Below are 22568 nucleotides of genomic sequence, written 5' to 3'. Positions count from 1 at the left end.
TGGTCCTGTGATTCCAGAGGGAGGGGTTTCCAGACCGACTCAGTGTGAGGACACTGGAACCCAGGTCAGGAGTACACAGAAAGCTTCCATTAAGGAAACGGGTGACCCATGAATGGGGTTTCAAAAGGAGCTTCAGTGTTAGGTCAAGACCCAGCCTCCCCCCCATCCCCTCCTTCCCCCCCCCCCATCACCTCCCCCAGATTAAAGGCAGAGGGAACATTTTCTGATAAGAATTCTTGGTAAGGAGGCAGTTTCTAACCTTTCTGAACATGAGACAAAAAAATTACATGAAACAAATATTTTCAAGGATGTTGCTCCCACACTGCCTAGTTTCACCGTTTTTTTCAGAGGGTTCCCTGAGCAGAGGGAGAAATGGAAGGAGGAAAAACCGGGAGATTGACTCTTCCTCTTCCTCGCTGTGGCTGATTTCTTTTCTCTGGGGTGGTGTGCTGGAGGTGGGGAGCCCCTGGCCTGTCCCTTGGGAGGGAGCACAGCAGAGCGTGCATAGCTCTGCCCCTCCCCCCACCGGGCCTGCCTGCCCATCACTAAGCTGCTCAGCCAGCCCGTCCTTATCAGTAACCTCCTCACAGAATGGACAGTGAAAAGCATGAGCAGCAAACACAGACCTCGAGAAGCCAAAGGGAGACCATTCAGGCAGAGTAGAAAACATGAAAGAACAAATAAGATCACACAATCAATCCTTGAAAAAGAGCTAAACTGAAAATATATTTCATGGTGTTTATGCCTTTTCCATACGCAGAATTCAATATTTTTACTATTCTGTGTCTCACTTTTTAATTCTGATGGTGGCCTCAAGGAAAATTTCTAGTCTGGGCTCTGATTTGAAATTTGAGTTGGAGGAACACAAACAGCACATAAAGCCCCCACCAAGGACACCCTCCCCCCATGTAATGGGAGAGATACAGTCCTTTCCCTCAGAAGTTCCTGCTATCATTGGGCGGGCTGAGGAAGGCACAAAGACTGCCAGCAAGGAAATCATCCAGAGCATGAACAGCGGACAGTAACAACCGCCTTTCCCATTGAACTCCTGAGAGGAGCCTGGCATTTGATGTGCAAACTCTCACTTGGTCTTCGAGGTAAGTATCATTATCCTCGTTTTGCAGATGAGGAAAATGTCACGCAGAGAGGTTAAATAACTTGCCCAGGGTCACACAACCAGAGAGTGGCAGGGCTGAGATTTGAACCCAGGCCCTTCTGGCATCCACTATGCACCCTGCTTCCCTCTGGCTAAGTCCACTAAAGAAAACGATTGGATGATGCAGACAAATACACGTGAAGTCACATTTTGGCCCAAATGTTGTTAAGTCCTATCATTTCCCTCATTCCTGATCAACTGAATGAAACACACCTGAATGAAAACACCAAGAACATTCCAAGTTCCACGTGCTGCAGTGCCACTTGCTCGCTGACTTCTGTGCTAGCAGAGCAAGTCACGAGTCAGGAGTTTGGAGCAGGCTGCTTATTACATCTTAGCCACGGGAGGAGGAATTCAGGCATATCCCTGCCTCAGTGATTTCCTTATCCATCAGACAGAAACACCCAGGACATACAGCTAACTGAAGATGCATTTACACATATATTGCAAAATAGTTGCCTTGAACTCTTGATGGAACAAGAAAGGGCAAAAATCTATAATGTAATATAGATTTGTGGCTATTTTTATTCCACTGGATACCTAATAATGTCTCTTGTGCACCCAGAGATGGCAGGAAGCTCTCTGTAGCCCAGAAAGCTTCTATTACGAGTATCTGGTATGAGAATGGGACCTACAGTATGTTACATAAATATACACAGTATTTCTATGAAAGGATCTGTACCTGAATATTGAGACATGGGGGAAATCTCAACATATGCTCCTCCTCCCTCCACACAAAACAAATGCTGGGAGGACTGGTTCATAAAAATCACTGTCCTATTGAAGTGGGTCTCGCTGATTCTTGCTTCTCATGGAAAATGCCACAGACAAGGGCTTTTGGACATTGTGTGTTTGGCAGATGTGAAAATGCAGTTGAAAGACTGCAAAACTCAGATTTTCCGGCGGTAGAGTGGTTTCCCAACCAGGTGACCCTTAGAATTACCAGGGAAATAGTTCGAAAAACTAATCCCAGACTCAACCCTGGACTGCTAAATCAGAATGCCAAAAGTGTAGGGTGATTGGGCATGGAAGATATATGTGAATTCTAAGCTGAGAGTTATTTTCAAAATAATAGAAGTCATTAGTGTTTCAAAAAATTTTAATGGCCTTCCTTTTTCACACTTCCACTTAAACTTTTCCCACTAGTCCTTTCCCAAGGCCAGATTTTTTTTTTTTTTTTTAATCCTCTCGGTGAGGTCATAAATGGCTGTCATTTTTTAAGTTAAAAGCTACATACACATTGGTGTTTACTCTTTCAGGCTGCCAACTGGGCTGTATAAAATAATGGCTTCCTGTGTACGTGTCTGTATTTTCTCAGGGCTCCTTTTTTAGGGAACAAGTGTTCAGTTTGCCTACATACATTTATGAAACCATCACCAGACAGATTTGCAGGTGCACAGAGACAATCACAGGTTGAGGTTTAAGAGAGGATCAATGTCTTTCTGCAAAACCTAATGAATATGTGTAATAAAGTGACCCACACCACTTCTAGTTAGGTACTCAAGGATAAAATGGATCCTCAAAATATGTGAGGGATGCATTCCAAGACCTTTGGAATCCACAAACATACAAATATCCTTTAGCAGATGGAGTCTCCTTGACAAGAGGCAGCGCAGCACAGTGGGTAAGGAGAGCTTTGGAATCAAATCACCCTCAGTACAGATCTTACCTCCTCTGCTTGCCAGTTGTATGATCCTGGGCAGGACATCTCAGTGCCTCCATCTGCAAAATGGGGGTAATGATGTTACCCACCCCATAAGGTTGCGGTGCAATTATGTGAAATGATGCATGCCAGACATTCAGCACTTTGCATGGCACATGCTAAACACTCAATAAACATAATCCATTAGTAAAAAGTACAAAACCAATAATGACATAAATGAGATAATAATGATGACAATAAAAATATTTTTAAAACTGTTCTCCCCCTTTAGAATTTTAACCACTGTATAAAGAACAGAATGTCAAACTCAGTATTTATACAACTATTAAATTCTGCCACCAAAATAAATTCCACAGACCTTATAGCACATCTAAAACTAAACTGGTAATGGCGGTGAATTATGATGTGGGGGATTAGCTAATCTGCACAGTTGGTGCCATCCCCCATTAATGAATATGATCTGAAATTCAGAAGACCCTTTGCCTGAGCAAAGGTGAGCTCAGGGGTCACCAAGTACCTTGACTATGAGTCATTGCACAAATGCGTGTGTATAGCTCCTTGCTTTCTTCGGAATCTCATCTCCCTCCAAATCTGAAGTATTGCCTATCTTCCTCACAGATCAGGGTAACCACCATTTGAACTTGATGCTGAAGTATTTTCTCTCCCTGCATGAACAGTTTTTGCCTGGCTGGAGTTCTTATTAAGGGAGTTTGAGACTGTTTTTCTCGTTTCTATATGGCAAGTGTGATGGAGCCTTTGACATCATGAACTGAGCTATGGTCAAATATGAGATCATGCTCTTTAATTTATCTTGAACTTTTCTCTTGGCTGAGAGCCATTACTGTTTAGAATATGTCACTCTTGCAATTGCACAAGAAGTTGATTTTCTTTGAGCGGCCATTGTTCTTAAAGAAACAATGATTCCATTATTTCAGAGGGCCCAGTAGAGATGGTGTGACCACATTGCGTCCTTATCATGGCTCCCTCGTTAGCTCACGCTCTCACTCAGTGTGATCCATTCTCTCAACTGGCCATGCAGCCTGCATGAACCAACCTCATGCCTTGGGAAAATTACAGATTGCCACACATCTTGGACCCTGGAAACACTTGAAATAATGAACGTTAAGTCCATTATTGCTAAAGATCTGCTGCATAAATGGGTAAACTTTTCTGAGTTTCTTTCCCCCAATTGAATGTGATAGCAAGACTTGTTGGTAGGGCATAGGGACCCTAAAGGAATTGAAACAAGAAAACAAAACAAAAAAGAAAGGTATAAAATAAACACTCATGATCACTGCCACCAGGGATTTAATGCATCCCTATTTATATTATTCCTGGCTCTACTCCTGTTTATACATCTGGGACATTGGGAAGCCATTGCAGGATTGGTCTACGGGGAATAATGCAAGGAACAGCGTATGGGTTTGAGCCCTGACAGAGTTAGCAAGAGGGGCCAGTGAGCGATCCTCCTCTGGGTCCCGGGCTCGGTTGGCTCCTTCGGAACCTTCAGACCAAACAATGTCCCACACAGCACTCTGCTTCCCCCATGTCCTCTTCTAACAAAATGATTATGTATTTGCCACGTTACACTCTGTGCATTGGGTTGCTAGAAATACAGTAGGTTGCACTGATGCCTTAACTCTGTTTTCTATAAAGGGCTACGTGATCTCATGCAGATATTTGCAAAGTCATATGCAAGTCACAGAGCCCCGGCCCTTTTCTTAACAGGATGGCAACCTTGTTCCTCGGTGGCACCTGGGACCTGGAGATCCTTTCTCCACTTACGTTTAGCGCGCAGCCTGGGACTTGTCCCTGCAGCTCTCCGGGTTAGCCGTGCCGCCGTTGAGACCTCCCATCTGGACTCCCATCACCCACCTCTCTTGAGTCTGCTCTGGCAGGGCTGGTGTGGGGTGCAGCCCTTGCTCGGAGGGCAACATGTTCCAAGCAAAATCTGCCCGCCTGGGCCATGGGCTCACCCCTCAGAGCTCCCTGCTTCTCTACTGGGTGCAATTCGAGATTGCCAAGCTTCTCTCCGAAGTCTAAAGTGGTGGGACAGTAGGGAACTATGAGAGGCCTCATGACCCACGGTACTTCCCCCAGCTCCCAACTAAACAACAGGTATCCCAGACCCTCACTGCCCTAGAGGTCTGCAGCGTGAGTGGATGGTTCATTAGAAGGACATACGTGTCTCTGGAGTTTTTCTCCAGGATGAATATTTCTATTGTCAGTGGCCCCCAATCTGGAAGATCCCATTGTTCTAATCTAGCCTCCTCCCTGACATCATGAGAAAGAGGGAACAGGCAGAAGGGATGGTTTGTGATGGAGAAGAGGAGGGTTAATGCTAGCTGTTCCCAAACATTGGCAGCAAGCACTTCCCCAGCAAATGTTCTGTCTGCTTCAGCCTACCCAGGTTTTGTCAAGATTCTCTAGCTCCTCCTCCCTAACCTCCCTCACTCCTGAGGTCTCCGGTTTCAAGACCACTCGCCTTCAGTTTCTTCCAGATTAGCCTATTGGGGGTTCGGATGGGAAGTAGGGGAATAAATAAATGAAACAATCTGGCCACAGGCTCATGATTGTTCAGACTAGATGATGGGCACGTGGGCATTCATTATACCATTCTCTCCACTTTTGTATATGTTTGCAATTTTTCATAATAAAAAGTTAAAGAATAAAAAAAAAAATTCCTCCAGCTTTTAAGACACTCAAGAGAGAGCCCCAACCCCTAACACAGAGTTTCCTGGAAACGCCACACCAAGGCAAGAGGCAAAGATGATTCCATTACTTATACATATACATATATATATGTATATATACATATTGATTTTCTAATTTTTTAAAGGCCTACTGCTTTATTTTCAATAGACTAAACCTTATTTCTAAGAGGTCCCGAAGTTGGGCTTACTTCCCCCAGCTGGGTTATGGGGGAGGGCTGGTAAAGGGTTCCTTAAAATCCTGAAAGTTTACATTTCCATGTATCTCACAATCTTACTGTGAGGATGGGACTTGTTCAGTGTTCTGAACTTTGTGGAGGAAACGTGCTCTCAATTCAAAGAGTCATTCTCTGGAATTGCACCTGGCTCAGGAAAGGACTGTCTTTGTACTTGAATTTAAATCCAATGGAGAACCTTAACACGGGCATTTGCATGATTGAGAATTGCTGCTGTCTTTTTTCCGTATGTCACTTTCTTGAATGTGTTCTAATAAAAATGATTCTAAAGCAGGCTGTTGAAATATAGTGATTTATAAATACTTTCTGTTGAGTGCTGAGGCCCTTAATTTTCTACCGAGAATCTACCCCATCCCACTTTCTGGAAAGCTCTGTCTAGCTGGGGACAGATGCCATGAGCGTACGTGTGGCATGATGGCGGCACCACTGCAATTACAATCACTAATAAGAATTATGTCAACCACAGCCATTTTGTCTTCTGGTTGCCTAGGAGCAGGATTCATTTTCCAGAATGAAGGTGGTCATGTGTAATAGATGAGTGTGGTGGGGAGAAAGTGGAGGAGGTAGGGCAGGAGCAGGCGTGTAATTCACTCTCCAGGGAGCAAGGTGGAAGGAGACACAAGGGAGGCAAATAAGAGAGACAGGCAAAGTTCAAAGTCTTTCTGTTCAGTGATAAATCTCAGCACGTTCAAATGATAATCGATTGTTCAATTTCATTTACAAAATCGCACCATAGTAAGTTACAAATGTCAAAATCTCATTAAGCAAACTGGAAGCAAAAGGAGAAAATATATGTTTCCGAAGATAGATATTTTGAGAAACACTTTTTTATCCCAATCTTTATCCCCCTTGAGCCAGACTGGCTAGGACACTCCCATGAGCCAGTTCTTTGGGAAAGGAGGCATTTTTAAAACCTTACAAGGGGCAGGGAAGGCAGATCCAGATAAAGTTTTCATTTACAGAGCAACTTTTTCGTCCAGAGGCTGGGAAGGCACTTGGTATGCATTATCTCCTCTGATCTTCACAGCACCAATAGGTAGGCAGTACGCTCTTCATTTTCCAGATAAAGAGGCTGAGGCTAAGAGAGTAAATTGATTGTACAAAGCCATAAAGCTAGAAAATAGCAGATCTGTGATTCAAATTCAGTTCTCTATCCCCAAACCCATGCTTTGGCAAACCACAGGGCTGATGGTCCCCTGCCCACCCTAGGCTGTCCCTTGTCCGCTGCCACGGTCGTCCCTTGAATGAACTGTGCAGCTTCTGTATACCCCGGGGTTTCGGGGAGAGCTGGAGCGAGCGTCTTGCTCTTCCTTGTGTAGTTGGAGATCCCTTCCCGGCTGGGGTCTTTGCAACCCACATCCATGTACCTGTGACTTACAAGAGCAAGGCTGAGGAGGCTGAGAGCACCATTTGGTTTTCCTAGGGATGTGCTCATCATCAAATAGCTGAGTGCCTACAAGTGCTGAGCATTATGATCTAGGTGAGCAAATACAGACTCAGCCCGTTTTCACGGAGCTTACCAGTGGTGGGACAGACATTAACCAAGTAACACATGAATGGGTGTGTAATTACAACTGGAAGGGACCTTGGAGATCAACAGGTGCAACTGAGACCCGGGAATGCTAAGCAGTTCGCTCAAGACCATACAGCCCATTAGGGGCAGGATGAGGCTAGAACTCAGAACTCCTGATTTTATTTGCAGACAACTTTTATCCCTACCAGGTCACACTCTAATCTGTTGTGTACCCATAGACTGGCCCCTAGCCCCGGCCAGCCACATAAACATGTTGAGCAATCCATATGCTCTCCCCATGCCTACGAAAACCCAGACAGCACATTTCGTAATGATAAACAGTATAGTGAACCAAACCCTTGATGGCATTTACCAAGCCTTGTTTGCAGAGTTATTTCAGAACCCAAAGCACGAACAGAGAGGCTAGGCTCCCATGCTGTAGCAATACTGCCTACTAACGACGCTTGCAGGTGTCTCAGTGTTTTGCCCTGACCCCAATATTTCCTCATCTCCCAGGTTCAGCAGTCATTCATTTACTCATTAATTCAATAAATATTTATTGAGCACTCACTAGGTATCCTGGGGACACAGCAGTGAACAAAACGGACTGTCCCTTGTGCAGCATACATTCTAGCTGGGGGAGAAAGACAGTGAACAAAATAGATAAGTAAATAACACAGCATATTAGAAGGTGATAAATGCTACAAAGAAAAATAAATCAAGAAGAAGAGGTAGGGAGTGCCAGAGGTAGGGATGCATTTTTCAGTAGGGTGGTTGGGGAAAAAGATCTCCCTGAGAAAATGATGTGCCGGGTCATCATTTTACACACAGACACACACAGACACACACACACACACACACACGTGCGTGCGCACACACACACGCACGCACACACAGCTGTGCATGTGATTTGAAAAGTCCCATAAGCCTTCCCCTACCTTTGTCAGAAAAATAAAGGTTTCTCAGTAGCACATCCCAGGGCCCAATTTCTAGCTTTCCCTTTTTCCTTTGAGCTGAAACAGTGATTCTCATACTTGAGTGTACATCAGAGTCCCCTGGAAGACCTGTTAAAACACGGATTGCTGGGCCCCACTCCCAGAGTATGCGATTTAGTAGGTCTGGAGTGGATCCACGAATTTGCATTCCTAACAAATCCCCAGGTAATGCCGATGCTACTCGTCCAGGGACCACACTTTTGAGAGCCAATAGGTTCATCTCTTATAGTTAGAAGATCCCTGTAAAAGTGAAACTAGTACCTGATAAAAGATGCAGCCATTCTTTAGGATCCATGGCCATTATCAAAATAGCTATTCCAAGAGCAGGATCCTAAGAAATTTGACTTTTTTAAAAAAAACTGGGATAAGTTTCAGAAGCTACAGCCCAGGACCCCAAGCATTGAGGCGTTAGGGCAAAGGACAGGTCCTGAAAAGGTGACGACCACAATATTTCATAGCTTGTTTATCAGTGCTCGGCTGTACCACTATTTCATAGTATTTAATACTTTTGTAAGACCTTTTGCCCACGCGCTCTTTTGACACAGTTAACCAGTTACGTAGCAGAACAGGTGTCATTATTACATTCAATGGATAAGAAAATTGAGACACACAGAGCTTACATGGCCTCCCTTGGTCATCACAGATGAGAACCCCAGTTGCCTTACATCTAGTCCAGTGTTCTTTCTCTTTAACACTCTTCATAACACTGGCTATAGCTTTCTCCCAGGGCTTCTACTCCTGGGCCATTAAAATCCAGGGCATATAGTCACTTTCTGCCTTTTGCTCTGTTCAAAATCCCACTTGATACAAGTAGATTATTCATGTGGGTGATTGTGGCAAATACTAAGCCCTGCATGAGTTTCCTCTGCCATAAACACATTTCTCCTCTTCTACTGCCAGGTACTATTCAGAGAAAATGCTAACTCATTTTAGTATTCGCCTAAGCTAGAACTAATCATTATGAAAGCAAACCTGCTGGGGGAAAAGCACACATAATGCTTCCCAGAGGCAAATAGAAATGGCATTTTGATTATATGTACCATTGCTTCCTTTCCATTAGTAGAGATAATTGAAAGTTCCCTGTATTACTGAAGCACACAGCGAAATGCGAGTGGATTTTGTTAAATCTGATGGCTGGTTAATCACATTTTCAAGTATTTAAACATACCAAAAAAAAAAAAATCATGGGAATGAAACATAAAATCCTCCCTTCCAGTACTTGCCCTTTGGTTCTTTTCTCCAGTCCTGCACTGACTCTTCGTAGTGAAAGAGTGAGATCTCCCATTGAATGCATAGACATGACCTTTCTCTCTCTTCAGTTTCCATACTGTTTTTGACCATCCAGGAACTTAAGGTTTTAGAAGTTTAATTTCTAAAACTGCCCTTATTTGTCTCTCAATCCATTGGTATTCTGACATCTTCCTCCGGAACTGCCATTGGGACCACTCATTTATTCAGTAAGCATTTATTGAACACTTAATGTATACTAGACCCGTAAGAGCCAGTAAACAGGCCACAAAAGTGAGTTAGAAATCATCTTGTCCCCAAAGAATATGGCATAATAGAATCAGTCTGTAAATTATATAGAATAATCAACATTGAAGTATATTCTAGATTTAGATTATAAACCCACATGAGCTTCTCCCCATTTTTATTCTCTGTACTCACTGTGTGCTCAAATAAAGCGAACTGATGAGCTATTTTACCTTCAACATAAGGGAAAGAAAATATATCTGGGAGAAGAGTGGGGTGAGACTGGGGCTCTAGTCTGTAGTTCTGAGCACACATGGAGATCTGGGTCGCCAGCCCAAAGCGTGGTAACAAGGGGGCAGTGGGATCTAACATCTGCTGTAGATATTCCACATGTGGATTGTAACAAATCAAATATGTGAGGGTCGTAAGGCTTGGATGATTAGAAATTCCATATTGATGAAAGATCCTGTATGAATGTGTTTTTGCTGAGTTTTAGATTCCAAAGTGTGCTATAAAAATAATTCTTTCTTTAAAAAAAAAAAATAGTTCATGCCCATTGCAACACAGGGACTGAACATGTAAGAAAATAGATTGGGCTGGGAGAGATGGGGCGGGATGCAGAGGATTCAATTATGTGGGTCAGTGTTAGAGAATCCATGAGAAGACCATAATCCAACAATGTGTGTGCGTATGTGTGTGTGTGTGCGTGTGCGTGTCTGTACACAAATACATATGCACAGAAAGATGTTGAAGGCTAGTAAAAAGTCTTTTATGAGAATGTGAAACCTTTAAATAAATTCCAAAGTCAAAAAGGAAGACAGGCTTAGAAAACCAAAAACACCGTCAGAAGAAAAGGATAAGATTGTAGTTCTGGTGACTAAGCGGCTGAAGGAACACCGCTGACACACCTTCCTCCGTTTGGATTGGGCCACCTCAATGTGCAGCATCTCTTATTCCCTCAGCACCTGGAAGGAGCTGCTCAGGCTCGGACTCCACCCTGTTTTAGGTCAGGCTTTGTGCATAGTGGAATCCCAGGACAGGGACTCCGGGCGGATATGCAGCTGGATCCCAGATCTGTTCTTTGAACCCTATTCTGGCAGCTCTGCAAACCTGTCCTGACCCTGGAGGGAGTTTTCACAGCACAGGGGCTTTATCCATGCTTACCAGTGACCGTTGAGGGTGCTGGTAGAGTGGTCATATGGCCAGGCCTCCAATGGGCAGGTGTGGTCATGGATAGTGGTAGCAAGAGGGGGAATGTAGAGTGTTCAGAAATAGCAGTGATGGGGAGAGGGTCTCCATGTGTCTGCCTTGGAGTTTCTGGGATGGTGGGAAAAGGAGAGTTATTCTATCTGTAAGGATGTCCAGGGATTCTGTTGCCTGCCAATGGTGACATTTTAATGGTCCTTAGACCCAATCCTAGTGTGGAGATTTCAGATGTGGCTGGGTTGAGTTCTGCTGGGTGGTTGTTATGGCACATATCGTGCTCAAAAGAAGTACCAGGGTGGAGGGGTGGGTGGCGGCTGAAACCTAGTTGATGTAGAAGCAGGGATTCAATTTCGTTGGTGTGGCACTCTCACGCTGAAGGGGACCCATGTGTATGGCACTCCAGGTGTTGCTCTGGGATTGCCTGGATTCATGAGGCCTTGCGTGGACATCTGGGCCCTGAGAGGAGCACGTTGGTGATGACATTGATTTACACAGCTAAGTTCTTCAAGGCTGACTAGAAGTTAGCAATGTAAATAGGAGGCTTTGTACTTCCATATTCTTCCTGCATTCTCATTTGGTATTGAAGATACTAAAGTACTGCTTTATTTTTTGGTATTTCTGGGACTATTTAAACAACAAACTTGTTGGAGAGTCATAGATATAGGCTTCAAAGCCAGGCCATCAAAAATGATCAAAATACTGTCTGTCCACCCTGCAAGGCCACTCAGGCAGGCTTAGACATGGAATAAGTCATTTAAGATGGATGCCCTTGCAGGGTCTGATTGATTGGTTGGTGTGGCAGAATATAAGTGGTGACATGCCAGCTTAATGGCACAGCATAAGGTTGCTTGTAGGGCCAGGCAGGTGCATAGCCTAGGAGGGGCCATCAACCTAGCATTTCTAGCTTCTGAGGAAGGAATGATTCAGAAATTAAAGTGAGAAGGTCATTAGCCCACTGACTTTGATGGTGTTACAAAGGTGGTTGCTTAGATTGTTGCCACATGCCCATTTCCCATCATGCACTAGACCTTAAATATGGCTGTAATTGTTGGAAACCAGGCTAACTGATTTCTCCTGGATTAAATGTCATAAAAAAATGCATATGCCAGCAGAGGTAGGGGTGGGGAGCAGAGGGTTGAAATAGGATAGCATCAGTAGTTACATTGGTCATGTTGGTCTCTGGCAAATGTTTGGTATGAGGGAGGGGCATCAAGGGTTATGCCCAAAGTAATGTGATGATTTGGGTTCTAGAGGGTCCCCTCAACTATCAGAGACTATGGGAAAGGCTAATACATCCTCAAAGATCAATTAGGGAGTCATTTGTCCAAAACACAACAGAATGGATATTGTTAATAATTAGTGACTCTTAATAATACTAGATATCCATCATGCCGTTTATTTAGTCAACAAATATTTATTGAGTGTATACTATGTGCCAGGCACTATGCTAGACAACAAGAAGTACAACAGCAACAAAAATAGACAAGAATTTCAGCCCTCAGGGAGCTTACATCCTCGTGGGAATATAGACACGTAAAATATGTAAAAGCCAGATGATGCTACATGTTATAGAGCAAAATACAGCTACAGAGATGGAGGGAGACTAGGGCCTAATTCTGGTGACTGACATAATCGGGAATACAGGATGTAAAGAAATTCATCCAAATGGTCTCAAGGCGACAGTGGTACTGAGGCTCTGAGTGTTGGAGGATGAGGGTTCTGCTAGGAGCACACACAAGGTTTTAGAAATCTCTCTTCATCACTCCCCCAAAAACCACGAAGGCTCGAGGAGAGGTCGTCTTATTTAGGAACAAGCAGGAGCTGTTAGGTAAGATGGTCTCTCCCCCAGGCTTCCTGCCTCCATTGGAGCCAAGAAAGTGCCCAGGAATGTGCCCCAGATGTCAAGTGGGACCCCAAGCTATTCCCTCCACCTCTACCAGGAGACTAAGGGAGCCTTTCTTAGATGATATCAGCCTAGGTTAGAGGAACCTGCATCCATTCAGAGTACTGAGGACCTCCCCTATGGCGGAGCAAACATCCCTCCAAGTTTTCACATGGTGGGATTCTTACAAATAAATCAAGGTACAGTCCAAGTATAAAATGAATCTAAGAACCAGTAGTTCACGGAATACTATTCATAAATCTCTGGAAGTTCAAATGGAGCATTGTAGATTCTGACAAGTGTGATACGGTATTTGTTTTGTCCTTAATAGGTTTAAAATATGAATTCTCTTTGATTAGCCCCCTTGGTTCCCAGCAGACTGCAGGGCCCCTCAATCTAGCTTGATAAAGATTCAGCAGCAGCAGGAAGAATAGTTTCCAACCACGCCTGGTTGGGGACAAACCCCAGTCACCAGTACAAGGGCAGAGAAAGTCCCTGTTCTCTTGATCACAAAGAGCACAGGGCCCCAGAAGACCCAGTGAAGAGGTACAAGAATTCATGCTAGAGTCTTGGGCTCACTCAATAGATGTGTTCAATCCAGCCAGCAGGAAGAATACTCAGTCACAGGCATCGTGTAAATGTAGCTTCTGCGTTGCCTCTTCCCATTAAACTTTGGCAGCAGACTTGGGAGTTAAGGAGAAACTGGGTCTCTCCCCCCAGCTACATCACTGTGCCCTCAAAACACAAGCTTTGAGGTTGAAGCCAAATGAGAGAGGAGCTCAGATTACGGCACACAAGCCCTTCCATTCATTCGTAATTCACCATGTTTCATCTAATGCTAAGAGTTATCTCTAGAGAGATACATTGCTAGACTAAGTGCAGAGAGTTGTCTGCCATAGATGTATAGAAAAATTAATCTCAAATGGTGTTAGTAGCTCCTCCAGAAAAAGGCTGCATGGGACGAGTGTATTCCTACTCAGATCTGCCTCCGGGATCCAAGTGGTGTAATGACAAACAAAATCGCATTCTCCATGTGGCTATGAGACATCAAATGTGGCATTTGGTTATTTTCTATTTTCTTGGATCAATACATGTGCTTAGTAAAGGCGTTCTGACCATACCTCGTGTGAGTCAACCATCTTTTAGCCAGTCCTGATAAAAATTTGGTTGTGAACATGCCTCAGACCGCCTCTGTAGGGTGTGAAATGTTTTGAACTTGCATGTAGATGTAGATCATTAGCTGGATAGCTTTATAGGATCCATGTCAAATCATACCCGTAATGGGATTTGTCATTGCTACAGAGTGAGTTCCGTGAGGACAGGGATTCGTGTCCGCTTTTTTCACTGCTGTATCCCCACTGCCTCTAGTAGTGCCAGACACATTGGAGGTACTGTGAGTACAACTGCACAGTATATAGAGCAAGTGCAATCTCCTTAGTGTGCAAATATTCTCCAACTTCAGGGCAGCCAGACTGGTAAGCAGGTGCCTCCATTGCACCAATGGAGAGTGGCAATGAGTCTTGCAAAACAATATCATATTGAACAAACACAAGGAGCATGTTGCTTGATTTCCAGATAATACAAGAGTAGAAGACAGGTTTGCTGCATGATTTCATAGGCAAAGTTAGAATCTGGAATAGAGGGCCAGGATTGATAAACAGGGAAAGCAACTGAATACTTAGCAAAGCTCTAACGCTGATAATCAAAGAAGCAAGTGGACAGTGGAAGCCCAGGTGCACAGCCAGGTGTGGGAAACTACCATGTGGTTTCGTCACTGACAATTCAAAGAAGTCTAACAAATGGTGACTCATCTAGCAACCCAGTTTTTATTGTGGTCCCCATCCATTAGTTTTCAAATGTACCACTTGACATCTGGGGTTCTGTAGATCATTTCTAATTAAGAATGTCAAATGGGAGGATTGAAAAAGGAAAAGCAGCAACCTAAGAGACTACAAGTCCCCCCCCCCACCCCCAAATGAAACAATCACTATGATAATTTAAATTTGAAAAGTTTCACATTTGGTTTGCTTCACTGAGTTGCCACTGAGGACTAAAGTTCCGAAGACAGTGTTGACTGCAAATGCATTTCTCTTCTGTGCCCTGACCCCCTCCCATGCTCGTGATTCTCATTAAGCATTCCTAAAGCTCCAGGAAATGAGAATGTGAGAATTGATGCATCTGTTGTGAGTCAGCCCAAGAGATGGTCAACAATGATGCCAATTTCCTGTTGGCAAGTGAAACTGGCCTTCAGCTTCATTTTATTGAGCTTTAAGACTGTTCCAAAAATGCACAAAAGGAATATGCGAGTAAAATATGGCCCTTGACTAAAAGAATTGTATAGTGCAATTGGCAGAGAGAAAATATATATGCTCAAAGAAAATTCACCACTGTGTATGATAGGAATAGCTGTTGCATTAGCCTGAGAGGTCCAGAAGCTATGATGATGTCTCCTCCCATTGTATCTCTATCCAAAACCAAGGATGACTCATAGCATGTAATGGCAGTAATCTTCAGGTTCTTTTAAAAAACTAATAATAATAATTATGGTAATAGTAGCAACAACGACAGTAATAAAATCCAGTAGGTCTGCCCAAGTTGCATTCAATTTGTATATGTCTATATTTGTCTTAGAATGGCTCCATGGCATCTCTGTCCCTTTCTTTATCTTTCCTACCACTCTTTCAGTGTTCCTGGACTCCTACCAATTTCCATCCCTAAGACAATTTTATCCAGAGAAAAGAATGAAAGTAGACACATCTGCCAGGATAAGTTAGGTTATGCTGTGGTAACAAACAACTCTAAAAATACTGGTGGCTTTAAACAACAAGGATTTATTTCTTGCTAACACTACATGTTCGTTATGGATTGACAGGGGGCTCTGTTCATCATAGGGAATCAGGGATTCTGGCTGATGGACCAGCTTCTAAAGTTGCCAATTACCATCTCAGACAGAAAGAGAATTTTGAAGGGTCTTAATCCACAATTAAAGCATTCAGGCTAGAAATTACTCAACATCCATGACCAGAACTAGTTACATGGCCCTACTCAATCAATAGGGGCCAGAAAAAACAATTGTGTCTAGAAGGCAGAGAGTTAGAAATATTTGATAAACATCAGAATGACTATGTTAGCAATTACCATTAAGCTATATTTGTAAATGATTTACATTTTGGTTCTAACTCAGATTTAACATTTTTTGGATCTACTCAACCTCTGTGTGTGTGTGTGTGTGTGTGTGTGTGTGTGTGTGTGTGTGTGTTTGAAACATATACATTGAAGAAACATTATTCATATTTAACTCATTGTTTGCTTTCCCTTACTCCCACTGCCTAATTTCCACTATGCCCTGTCCGTGATACTAGGCCCTGTGTGTATTGGGTCAGTGCTAATGTCCATGTCTAGTCAGAGTATAAAGATGGGAGGGCTTCTTATTCTTTTTGAAACTTTTTCCAGATTTAGGGAGCCAATTTTTGAGGGTACAATGTCCTGATGAGTCTACAGGGACATGTCGGAGGACTTAATTTATTACGTTATTTAGATGGTAACCTGTAGAGTTCTCTATTGGCACCTGGCATCAGACTCTGTATAGTAGGTGCTGCACAGTAGGGGTGTGAACTTATTGAATCCTCTATGGCAGAGTAACTGACTGATGTTGTTGGAAAGGATATTTTACCTACACATAAGAACATGAGCCATGTGCCACTTTGCTCCTGTTATAAGTAGTGCCATATGATCGCGTGACCTTGTTCTACAAATCACATGGTTACTCCATTATTAAGTAGCTATGGTATCACTGGGAAGCCAGGGCAAGCGCTACTGTAAAACACATTCAAATTGTCTGCAAACATGAGGTACTGAACACAAGCAGACCAGGCAAGAAAATATAGCACTGTAATGGCATGAAAAGAACCCTGGGTTGTAGTCAGGAAATTTGGTTTTGGTCTTAATTCAAGCAAACTGATATTCATATAATTGGAGTTTCCAAAAGGGGAAGAGGGACAGGGAAATATTTAAAACAGTAATGGCTGAAAATTTTTCAAATTTGGCAAAGGCTATAAACCCATAGATCCAAGAATCCCAATAAACCCCAAGCTTCAGAACTATAAAGAAAACTACACCAAGACATACATAATCAAATTAGTCAAAACCAGTGATAAAAAGAAAATCCTGAAAGAAGCCAGAGAAAAACAGGCATGCTATATACAGAGGAACAAAGATAACGGTGACAACATATTTCTCATTGAAAACAAGGCAAGCAAGAAGACAGTGGAGCCTCTGAGTTCAATAATGAAAGTAAAAAGAAAACTGTCAAACTAGAACTCAATACCCAATGAAAATATCTCTAAAAAATGAAAGTAAAATAAAGATTTTTTTTCTGACATACAAAAGCTGAAAAAAAATTATTCACCAGCAGATCTATACTATTAGGTTGGTGTAAAAGTAATTGCAGTTTAAAAGGTTATAACAATTGCAAAAACTGCCAATTACTTTTGAACCAACCTAATACAAGGAACTATCAAAGGGCATCCCTTAGGTAGAAGGAAATGATACCACAGGAAAATATGGATCTATAAAAATAACAGAACAAAGACTTATAGCCAATAAACTGTCTTAGTCTGCTTGAGCTACCATAACAAAATACCACAGTCGGGTGTCTTAAACAACACATTTATTTTCTCACAGTTCTGGAGGCTAGAAGTCCATGATCAAGATGTTGGCAAATTCCATTTCTGATGAGGGCTCTCTTCCCAGCTTATAGATGCCGCCTTCTCATTGTGTCCTCATGTGGCCTTTTCTCTGTGCTCACATGGAGAGAGCTCTGGTGTCCCTTCCACTTCTTGTTAGGACACCAGTTCTGCTGGATTAGGGTCCCACACTTATGACCTCATTTAACCCTACTCACCTCCATAAAGGCCTTATCTCCAAATACAGTCACATTGAGAGTGGGGCTTCCACATATGAATTTGGGAAGGGCACAATTCAGTCCATAACAAAAGCCAACAAAGGAGATAAAATGGGATCATAAAACATTCTCAAGTACTCCAAAAGAAGGCAGATGAGGGACAAGGGGGGGGGGCGGGAATAGAAGAGAAAAATAGAAAACAAATAACAAAAAAAATAGACTCAAATATAATCATATTCATAATCATAGTAAATTTAATTCATTTAAACATTTTAATTTAAAGACAGAGATTGAATTTTAAAAAGCAAGACCAAACTATGTGCTGTCTACAAGAAATATGTTTTAAATATGAATACACAACTACATTAAAAAAAAAAAGATATACCATCCTAACTACTCAAAAAAAAGAAAAAGAACGTTGAGTAGCTACATTAATATCAGCCAAAGTAGATTTCGGCAAAGGATAAAGATGTATATTTCATAATGATAATCAGGAAGACAAAACAACCCTAAACTTTTATGCATATGGTAACAGAACTTCAAAATACATGAAGCAAAAACTGATAGAACTGCAAGGAAAAATAGACAAATCAACAATTACAGTGGAAGATTTTAATATTCCTCTTTATAATTGAAAATCAGTAAAGATGTAGACTTGAAGAACACAATCAACTACGTTGACCTAACTGACATTTATAGACACCCAACAATAGCAGAATACACACCCTTTTCAAGCACTCACGGAATATTTACCAAAAGAGATCATTTTTGTGGGCCATAAAATAAGTCTCATTACATTTAAAGGGATTCAAGTCATACACAGTATGTTCTCTCATCACAATGGAATTAAATTAGAAATAAATGGCAGAATGATCTCTGGAAAATTTCCAAGTATTTGGGAACTAAATAACACACTTCTAAATAACCTGTGGGTCAACATGGAAACCAAAAGGGAAATTAGTTGAATTGCATGAAAATAAAAATACAACGTATTAAAATGTGTGGACTGCCACTACAGAAAGGAAGATATCTCCTTTACTGATGTGAGAGAGCAGTCACAAATGGTGACCAAGACCCCAGGTGTGACGATGGGATCCCAGGTGTGACCATGAGATCCCAGGTGTGACCATGAGATCCCAGGTGTGACCATGAGACCCCAGGTGTGACCATGGGATCCCAGGTGTGACCATGAGATCCCAGGTGTGACCATGGGATCCCAGGTGTGACCATGGGAGGGGTGTTGCTGAAGGGAAGTGAAGAAGAAGCTCAGTGGAGATAATGAGGTCAATGAACCAAGAGGCCAGGGTGCTGATGGGGCTGCCTCCAGAGAGATCAAGTCACTCAAGATGATGGCAGAACTTGGAGTGGAGGGGAAAACTATCAGCCTGGAACCAAAGTCACCCCTAAAGGAAGAGTTTCTAGTCTCAATTCTGTTTTTCTTGCAAATCACTTTGTCTCTCTGAGCCTCTCTGTCCTTATGTGTAAATGAGGGAGTTACGAATTCCCTCTCTCTGTTTTAACTTTTGGTTGTCTCTTTGTATTTTTATTGTCTCAACATATATATATTTTACATAAGCCACCCCAGATACTTTTAGGGGAAATGGCAAGGGACTAAATGATAAATGAATACATGCTCTCTAATATCCACTGAAACCCTGTCGTTCCCTGATGTAGGCCTATAAGCCACATCATCTCCAAAAATGGCGCTCAAAGCTAGGCAGCAGCAGGGAAGGTATCCTCCAGTCACTGTGGACAGTCCAAGGTGGACTAACTTGTACAGACAAGTAATTGACTGTATATTGGTTCCCTGAAGAGGAAATCTCCTGGCTCTTCACAGCATCAGGCAGGAGGCTGGCTCCAACTACCCCAGTTACAGCATGCCTGAGAAAGTCTTCTTCCTTGTATCCAGGACACAGAGGCAAAGGACCAGTTTCCTTGGTTGGAAAACCAGGAATTGGATCTCCACACAGTTGAGCATTCAAGCAACTACTGACCCCTTCCGCTACCCCCTTATTTCATCCCCATTCACCATGATTATAAAGCTTCAGGAAAATGAAATGTAGCTTCTCCTGATGGAAGGGCTTAATCGGAAATAGCAGTTCCCCCAAGAGGAGACAGGGACAAAACTCATTGTTCCTTGTCATGTGTCTTCTGGGGACATGGGAGAATTGTGAAGTCCACTGGACACATTCTTCCTCTGTTCTCTATCCTTGAAATTTGCAGATTTGTTCAATCACTTAAGTATATTCAGATCTCTTTCAGTATTGAATCAAAACCATTGGCCGTGTGCTGAACACATAATAAAAAGCGATTACAAGAACTGTGCTTGCCCTTGGAGTGAGGAGTGGAGGTGTATGGGGCTGGTGACAGGGCCAGGAGATTGAAGTAGTCCCAGTAAGGAATAAACTCACAGATATAGAATACATAGTAGGATCTTTGACCTGGAAGAATCCTTAATGATTATAATTTCGTATTAAGGAATCTAAAGTCCATAAAAGTGGAATATCTAGCCCTGAATTCATATAACTAGTGGAACCAGGACTAGTTCCAGGTTTTCTGACTTGCGGTCCGCTCAGGCATGAAGGAAATCTATAGTCTGTGAGACTGGGATAATGCTAACTGGATAAAGTCATGCACTTGGAAGGACACGCCCCATTTATGGGAGTGCTGAGTACACAGATGATGTAGTGAGGAAGTGGTTAAATTGCATCCTGGAAACAGTTTTTAGTTAACACAGCAAAACTTCATACAAGAGAACGGGCAATGAGGGAGAAAGAAAGCTGGTGTAAGAAACAGACTCTCTGCATGTGGTAAAACTAGAGAAAGAATGCATAAATAGTTGCGTTTAGTACAAAATTCTCTTAGATGAAAAAGGCATGTTAATTACAAAAAAGTATGTTCACTTTATTAAATGAGAACCATTTTAAGAAAATGACTGTGGGTTGAAAACTGGACATGTATGTGGAAACCTAGCTTATAGTCATTCAGGGAGCCTCTGGAGGAGATGAACTGTGAGGTTAGCATGGGAGATGGTTGGTTGGCAGAGCCAATGAAGGAATGGAAAGTATTTTTCATGCATCCAGAATGACCTGAGCTAATGTTTAGAAGCAGAAGAGCCCAAAGCAATGATGAAAAGGCTCCCATGGTTGGAATTTAGAGGACAGGACACTGGGGCACTTCGGGCAGGTCAGATGCAAGCAAGCTGGGAACGCTGCTGAGACTTATACTTACTGTGCAGGAGAGTCACCGAGGGCTGAGATGTCTGCAGGAGAGGCGGTTTCCAGGGCTGTGTTCACACAAGCAGTAGGGGATTCTAGGCTGCAGGACCGAAGTTCATCCAGAAAGAACACAGAGCAACCAAAGTTTGCTGGTAAAGGCAGAGGGATAAAAGTCTATGCAGGTAACATTGGGTACAAGAATTGACTGCTAACTGTGAACTTCCAGAGGACAGGAATCTTCTAGAAGTTTGTGGTTTGGGGAAACATGGGATTAAGTGATTTCACTCAAGATGAAGAAAAGTTAGTAAAGAAGACTGGTAGAAGTACTGGACTGCCGTTTTGGGGGGTTAAAGCTGAGTTAATTGATATTCATTACTGCTTAATCGGTTTAGAAATTCAAGACTAGTCCTATGGAGGCTAATTATCCCATCACGGGCACTTTTCCTGCAATTTTTGTAGCTCCTGCCAGGAAGCTATGTGGGTCTTTTAACAAGTGGGAAAGCATCAAAAAGAGTCTCCCCAGGTTGTAAGTTTTAAAAAGTCAGTACATGATTGTACAGTTTATTAGGCAGGTAGGTAGGGGGATGTTTCATATAAAGAAGAATTTTTAGCACTATAAATGTGTAAACACTTTTGCACACATTAAAGTTGTAAACATTAAAATATATAAAATGAAGCAAATTAGAAAAGAATCTATATTATATACAGATATTCTCACAAAACCTCAATCATTGTCAATCATTCTAGATTGCCCTGTATTTAATTCTTCTTTCACTAATTTACAGCTTGTTTTTAATCTTTTCTTTTAGGCAGAGACTTTCTGGGCAATACTTGAGTTTTCTAAGAATGCTGAGCATAACTTGTGTGAAAACTTTCCCCTTCAGCCTGTTTCAATCTGTTCTGGTCACTTGGATCTCAGAGCAGCTGTGTCCCCGGCACTGCTGTCAGCTGAACTCGCATAATTAGTTCTGTGGCGTTCCCCTCACTCTCTTTTGTCAAAGATACGGGTCTTGGATCCAAGCTGCTTTTGAATTTACTTTTCTCCCCTGATCAGAATGAGAAATCATGGAGATAAAATAACATTTTCAAAGCTCCCATTTCTGTCTTCCTATGATCCTATCATAGGATTTTAGAAGACTCGGCGGTATATATATAAACACTCCAAATGACACTGGATTAAATAAGATAGAGGTTTATTTTACTCTCACATAACAGATACCTAAAGATAAGCAGACTCGGTCTGGTGGAGAAGACCCACAAACTCACCAGGAACCCAGGCCCCTTCTAGCTATTCCCCACCAATCGTAGGGTTTGGTCTAACTCATAGTCCAAGATGACCGGTATTCCAGGGAGCAGGTTGGGCAAAAGGAAAGAAAAATCAACCCCTACACATTAAGGACACTAGTTTTAACCAATACTCAGGCTTACATCTCACGGGCCAAAGCTGGATAGTATGGCTGCAAAGGAACCGAAGGAATGTAGTCTTTTACTAGGTGGCTGTGTAACCCCCACCCCCTCAAAATAAGTCTTTATTTCTAAGAAATCAGAGCAGAATGGACTTGGGATCTTTGCTATTGTATCTCTTATTATCAGAAAATTAGTGGCAGTCCAT

The 22568-nt window shown here is 42.5% G+C and overlaps 1 protein-coding gene across 27 annotated transcripts in view; it reads left to right on the top strand.

Moving 5' to 3' along the window:
• KALRN (kalirin RhoGEF kinase) overlaps positions 1-22568 on the top strand; it is a 622455-nt gene that overhangs the window by 444380 nt on the left and 155507 nt on the right. For 12 of the 27 annotated variants that reach the window (XM_019738971.3, XM_019738970.3, XM_019738968.3 and 9 more), the window contains one exon: positions 4548-6039. The exons of the other annotated variants lie outside the window; for them this stretch is intronic. In XM_019738971.3, coding sequence (XP_019594530.1) covers positions 4548-4610 — 63 coding nt within the window. In that variant the 3' untranslated portion in view covers positions 4611-6039. Of the gene's footprint in view, positions 1-4547; positions 6040-22568 lie in introns of those variants that run through there. 27 annotated transcript variants of the gene reach the window in all.

The sequence above is a fragment of the Rhinolophus sinicus genome, chromosome 17, assembly GCF_057876585.1.
Source record: "Rhinolophus sinicus isolate RSI-liver-muscle chromosome 17, RSI-T2T, whole genome shotgun sequence".
NCBI lineage: Eukaryota > Metazoa > Chordata > Mammalia > Chiroptera > Rhinolophidae > Rhinolophus > Rhinolophus sinicus.
This window is presented reverse-complemented; position numbering and strand designations above follow the sequence as displayed.